Source organism: Scomber scombrus, chromosome 10 (genome assembly GCF_963691925.1).
Source record: "Scomber scombrus chromosome 10, fScoSco1.1, whole genome shotgun sequence".
In the NCBI taxonomy this organism is placed as follows: Eukaryota; Metazoa; Chordata; class Actinopteri; order Scombriformes; family Scombridae; genus Scomber; species Scomber scombrus.
The window spans coordinates 19871826-19877825 of NC_084979.1; the positions used below are offsets into that span (position 1 = coordinate 19871826).

Genomic DNA, 6000 nt, shown 5'->3' on the forward strand with positions numbered 1-6000 from the left:
CCGAAATAAACACCTCTCTTTTTCCTCTCTCTTCAAATTATCTTTGAAGGCCTCTGCTCTTTATGATTTGCGCAGCACCTGACCTAAATGCCGATCTCAGGCAAATTTAATGTGAAACCAACTTACATGGCTCACTCTACTCTCTCCTACATCCTTCTAAAGCAGTTGTATTTTTCTGTTCCTACATCCTTCCTGTCCTGTCCTTGTCCTCTGTTTCCTCATTCTCTGAATCTGTGACCTTCCCCTCTTTTCATTCCTCCAAGCCATCTGGCCTCTGGTCTCCAACTCCTCACTGAACCTCTCTGTACCCATTACCGCCTGCTGCTCTTTGCCTCCTTACCTGGCAGGATTACATCTGGGAAACCCAGTTTGCGTGTGAGTGCCAGGGCCCTGTTGAACACAGCCTGGTTCTCCCGTCTGATCTGCTCGAGCTCACCCCTCAGCAGCTGCAGAGAAATGATGAGGCCTGGAAGCAGGGGGTGATGGGGGCAGGATGGGCATATGAGAGTGTGTGTGTAAATAGGGAGGAAAGGGCAAATGAAGAGGTGTGGGGTTGTGGGAGGAAAGTGGAATTTAAAGAAGGAAAAAGGGATAAAGAAGAAGGGAGATAGGAGAAGGGAGGGACAGAGGGGTATTTAAGGGACATTAGTCACAATGTGGGGGAGGAGAAGACAGTCAGGAGAGTGGATGGAGAGACGTCATCACAGGGAGAAGATAAGGAGGAGGGAGAAATGTAGTTGAGAAATATAGCAAGGAAAAATATGAGTAGTGCACAAATGTAGTGACATATTTTTTTAAGGTATGAGTCATATATGAAACTGTGAGATGCTCATAAAAAGCAGCTAATAAGTGAATTAAAAGCATTCAATCTTACAGCCAGGTCATTTTCAAAATTACACACAGCAAAAAATAATGTGAGTTTTATCAATTGATCTGGATCTTCCTCTCATTATTGATATACATATCAGAGTATAGAACTTTAATTATAAAATAATTACATTATAATGTCTGTTTTTGGCTAATCCAACAAACTTTTAGGAAATAAACTGATTTATTCCCTAGAGCTGATTGGTCAATTAATTGATTAGTCACTCAACAGGAAAACAATTTTGATTGATTTATTTTGATTGATTGAGTCATAAAAAAGCCTAAAGTTGGCTCCAGTTTCAGCTTCTCCAGTATGAATTAATATCTTTGGGTTTTGGACTGTTTATTGGACAAAATTATCAATTTGAAGCAGTCACATGAGCCTCTGGGAACTTTTTCACTATTTTCTGACATTTCATGGCTCAAATAATTCATCAAAAAGTCCTCTAAGGCTCTTTTTCCTTTCTTGTCAAGAGTTAGAGGAGAATATCGATGCCACTCTCATACTTGTACTTTAAATATGAACGGCCATCAGTTGGTCAGTTTAACATAAGACTGCAGTAATTCTATTACACTTTTGTTTTCAGATTAAAGAAACAAGCTATAATGTGGTAATAAGTGATCTTTAAAGGTGCTGGTGGATGGATTCTGCACTGGCCTTAATCCATTGTTTCCAATCTTTGTGCTAAGCTAACCAGCTGCTGGCTTTAGCGGAATATTTACCACACAGACATGAAAGTGGTATCAATCTTCTAATTCAACTTGTAAAGTGTATTTCACAAAAAAAAAAAACCTTATCATTAGGGATGTCCAACCATGTTGTTTATTTACATTTTATTATTTTGAATGTTATTCCGATTCAACAGTAGCATGTCTTTCCAAAAACTATTATCCATGGACCTCCCTGTGCACAGTACTCTTTGAAACAATAGGTACTTTCTACCAAGAGTATACTTCCTATGAAAACTGTTGATAGCGTGTTTTACAGAGTGATTGGGACTCTAGAAAGAGATGTTGCTGTTGAATATGTTGTAATTGTTTTGACACAATTCCATTCATCTCTATAGTTTTGGGTTGGAGGCAGTAACATATGAAGCAGGACATCTCAGAATTTGGGCAAAATACAACCAAAACTATTTGTTTGACTAGATACCAAAACATGATGATGGCACATACTGCTATATCAGCACTATCCAACAGAATCTTTATTGGCAGTGTTCTTGAAGAACGCCTAAAACCAACTACCTGCTTAATCATTATGAGTTGCTCTGGATAAACACATCAATAACTATACTTTTTTTAATCTAAAAACTCTCACAATATCTGTAGAAATTATATATTTACCATAGTTGGTGCTGGGAGCTGAGTACTTGGTGTTGGACTTGCGGATGATGTTCTCGTGGACCTGATACCACTCATTCTCATTGTTACATCTGGAAAGAAAAACAGGCGGGTAACACTGTTAACAACGCGCCCATTAGTGGGCCTAGATGGAGGGGTAAGGGATTGTGTGCATGGGGACTATATGAACAGCATGTGTCCCAGAGCTGATTTCCTCCTGGAGAAAAGGTAGCAGCAGGGGGAGGTGCTATCAAGCAGCACATTAGCCCAAATGCACAGCACACTAAGCAAACCTGACAGCCAGCTCTCTACCAGCCTTTTTCATTACTGTGGGCCCGTAGGCCCCTGGGAAAGGCATGGGGAAATGCACAGACTGGAGCTTTATAGGAGCCGACAGTTTGGAGGCAGCTCAGCACTGATTCACTACTTGCTTTTTAAAGGGAAGAGCTCTTCGCTCAGCAGAGAAATCCAATAAAGGCGACAGCTTTCTATTCTAGAAATCTTTATTTCCCACAAGCTGTATAGTTATCCTGAAGCTACTACTCAAAAAAATGCCATACAACAGGATGGTAAAGTGTATGAATGACCTCTGACCCAGAGGGAAGGCAGAGAAGGACATTGCAGACACAAGGTGACATTCTCACTGTTGACTGACTGTGAAAAATGCTGAGCTTCGTCCTCTAACTTTGCTCAATTATCTCTCTGTCATCTGTCCCTCTCGGCTTCTTTCCCTCTTCTTCTCTGCCTCTCCTTGCTTCATTTGGTTGGCCAGTGTACAGGAGTGGCTCTCTGTGGCAAAGTCTAACAGAAGCAGGCAGATTCACAACATGCCAAGTGCCCTATCCCAGGCCCAGGGTGAGCAGCTATTGATTTTCTGGAGGACACTTCATTATCATTCTGGTCCAAACACACCAGACATTAACACTGAAGCACTAGGTTGTCATGCACGACATTTGCACATATTCCCACCTCACTGCATAAGCTTTTCAGCTCTGTTTGCAAAAGTACCGAAGCCATGGCACTACCGAGCAATTACACTGACAGGTATAAAGAGAGCTCAGAACAGTTTTATGATAATGATCTGTTTCACACTTTAAATTGCCAGAGGAATTTCTTTTTCGTTCCACATTATTAATAATTAAGGTGCAAAAGAAGAAGAACAGCTTCACAGATACAATACTCACGTATAAACTTTGAGTACAAAGTCCTTCTCTTCTTTGAGGTCTGTGATGGTGTGGAAAACGTCACTCATGGCAAGAACAGCACAGCCATAAGGTCTTCTGTACTGAACATGAGGAGGGCCTTTCTTTGAGTCATTGAGCAGCATACGACCTGGACACAAAAGGGGGAAGGACATACTAAGTGGACACAATGATAGATTTTTTTAAAAACGGTCATGACCATGAAGAAAATATTGTTTTTACACACTGTACTTTATTTACCAGTTCTTATGACATGGGCAACAATGTACAGGTCTCTCTTCAAGTCTTTACTGCTCAGGTCCTGAAGAGAATTGGGGGGCAAAATGTCAGTACAGTCTGATAAATATCGCTGAAATGCAGATTATTTACATTCACGGCTAGAAGGAAGAAGACGTTACCGTGAAGAGAGCACACAGACGATCAACCTTCTCTGGATTCTTTGGTCCTCCATTTTTGTTCAGTTTCACCATGAACTTCTCACTGCAAAGAAGCCAGTTTACAGTTTCAGAGTGTGTCAAAGAAGAAGGAGAAGAAGATGAAGGAAGTGTGTGTGTCTGCTCTTGCATGCACACAGTCCGAATCGTAGGACCATTTGGGACTGTTGTTTGTGCAATGAGATTCCTGTACCTGATCTGTTTGGCCTCACGAGTGTCGTACAGAGAGAAGAAGACATCTGCATCCTCGCTGATGCTGTTGTAAGTGAAGCTCTTCAGATTGATGAAGAGGTGGTGCGACACCGGGACACGGCAACCGTCACCATGGCGCTGTCTCGTGCTGTCACCCTGGGAACCAAGGAAGAAAGTGACCGCTAACAAGATGACAGTCGAGGTCAAGTACAGTACCTGTCATTCTGTATACAGATAAGCTTATGTAACAAATCAGTGGGGGTATTGTAAAGGGTGAATAATTCATCGATATATGCTGTAGGTGTATTTCATGCTGTCGCTAGGCATTCATGTCGTCTAAATAAAGAAATGTATTAATGAATAATGGTCAAAACCGTATATATAAAGAAGATTTATGACAGCTATAACTATCTTGAACACAACAGCTTTATAGTACACTTCATAGTACGCTCACTGGCTTACTTGCCGACAGTTTGATGAGAAGATTGATACCGTCCAGCTTAGTTTAGCTTAGTTTAACAAAAAGACAACGCAGCAGGAATAGGCTATAGCCTGGCTCTGTTTAACAGTAACAAAATTCAATTACTAGCATCTCAAAGGCTCAATAATTAACAAATATTGTTTGTTTAATCCGTACAAAAATGGAAGTATAAAAATGACAGCTTGTGGTTTCTAAAAAATGTTTCTTGACTGGGAGCAGTGACTACCTGTTGGTATTGTTTTTATCTGTAGACAGAGCCAGACTGTTTCCAGTCTTCATGCTAAACTTAGCTAACCGGCTGCTGGCTGTAGCTTCATATGTAGCAAACAGAAATGAGAGTGTCTGAGAGTATCTCATCATCTAACTCACAGCCAACAAAGCGATTCAGTTTATTCCCCAAAATGTCTTCTTTTTTTCTTTTCTTTTCTTTTTTAAAAGTGGGTGTTAAGTTGCTGTTTGTTTATGCCTTCTTTCAGTAAATATAAACTCAATTTAGCCTTTATGGGAGATATAGGACCTAGATGCTAAACTACCAGAAATTACAAATTTGAGTCAAAATGCAACAATACTTTAAAATGATGTTTCTACACAAATGTAATTCAGAGGATACTTCTATCCAAAGTACAATTTGTGCATACATCTCAGGGCATATGTGGTCCCAGTGGGAATCAACCCTCACACCCTGGCAGTCAGGGGGTGGGGTGGTGTAGTGTGGTAATGGAGCATGGTAGTAACACCTTGTAATGTCAAAGGTTTTTTAACCCCACATGCTCTTATGAGAGGAATGAGAGAAGAACAATGAGAGGAATTCCTAGAATATCAGAATTACAAGCAACCACTAGTACGAACTCTAAAGAGCAAACCTACAGTTTGACATTTGATCCAAAGTTTTTGGAAAAGAAACTTAAAAATGAGAGTTGAAGAGATGGACACAGTATAAAAGTTTGTGATGAGTTTATAGCTTTAAAAGAGTGTACCTGGTTTGTGCTTTGTTGACCACAGTGTCTGCTGGATACATGCTAAAAAAAAGAGCAAAGTTCAAAACATAGATGACAGATCAGTCGGTTCATTCTTTACACTTCCCACACAGCATTGAACTTATTTACCTTATAGCAGCTTCAGACACACACTACCTGAGCAGCACCTCGATGCTTCAAATCTGACAAAATTTCACCTACGTAAGTTGCAAAGCGGCTATACTACTGTTCCTGCAGCGCTAAAAGAAGCCCACATGAGGCAAAACGTGAGCATGTGGGAGAAGAGAGGACAAAGCCAGTATCGCCCACACACCCCTCTGCTCAGCAGCCTAAAAGAACTCCTCTACTCCCCTACCTGAAGAGGTGCCAAGGCCTTGTGCCCTGCCAAAAACAAGCTCACTTTCATCGACAGAGTCAGGAGATTTTTTGGCAAGGGAGAGCTACGCTGTTGTTTCTGGACAGGGCATTTAGTGCACAAACATTCAGTGTGCAAATCTGAGAAACAT

General features: G+C 40.9%; 1 protein-coding gene across 5 annotated transcripts in view; it reads right to left on the bottom strand.

Annotated features, from left to right (window-relative positions):
- The window catches only part of dock3 (dedicator of cytokinesis 3), a 28899-nt gene extending 23111 nt beyond the window's left edge, over positions 1 to 5788 (bottom strand). For 4 of the 5 annotated variants that reach the window (XM_062426739.1, XM_062426738.1, XM_062426737.1 and 1 more), the window contains exons 1-8: positions 5624 to 5788; positions 5495 to 5536; positions 4038 to 4192; positions 3809 to 3890; positions 3651 to 3711; positions 3393 to 3540; positions 2212 to 2300; positions 341 to 466 (exon numbers count right to left, since the gene is read on the bottom strand). In XM_062426739.1, coding sequence (XP_062282723.1) covers positions 341 to 466; positions 2212 to 2300; positions 3393 to 3540; positions 3651 to 3711; positions 3809 to 3880 — 496 coding nt within the window. In that variant the 5' untranslated portion in view covers positions 3881 to 3890; positions 4038 to 4192; positions 5495 to 5536; positions 5624 to 5788. Of the gene's footprint in view, positions 1 to 340; positions 467 to 2211; positions 2301 to 3392; positions 3541 to 3650; positions 3712 to 3808; positions 3891 to 4037; positions 4193 to 5494 lie in introns of all 5 variants that reach the window. The other variant, XM_062426736.1, reaches the window with a different exon arrangement.
- Between the last annotated feature and the right edge of the window lie 212 nt (positions 5789 to 6000).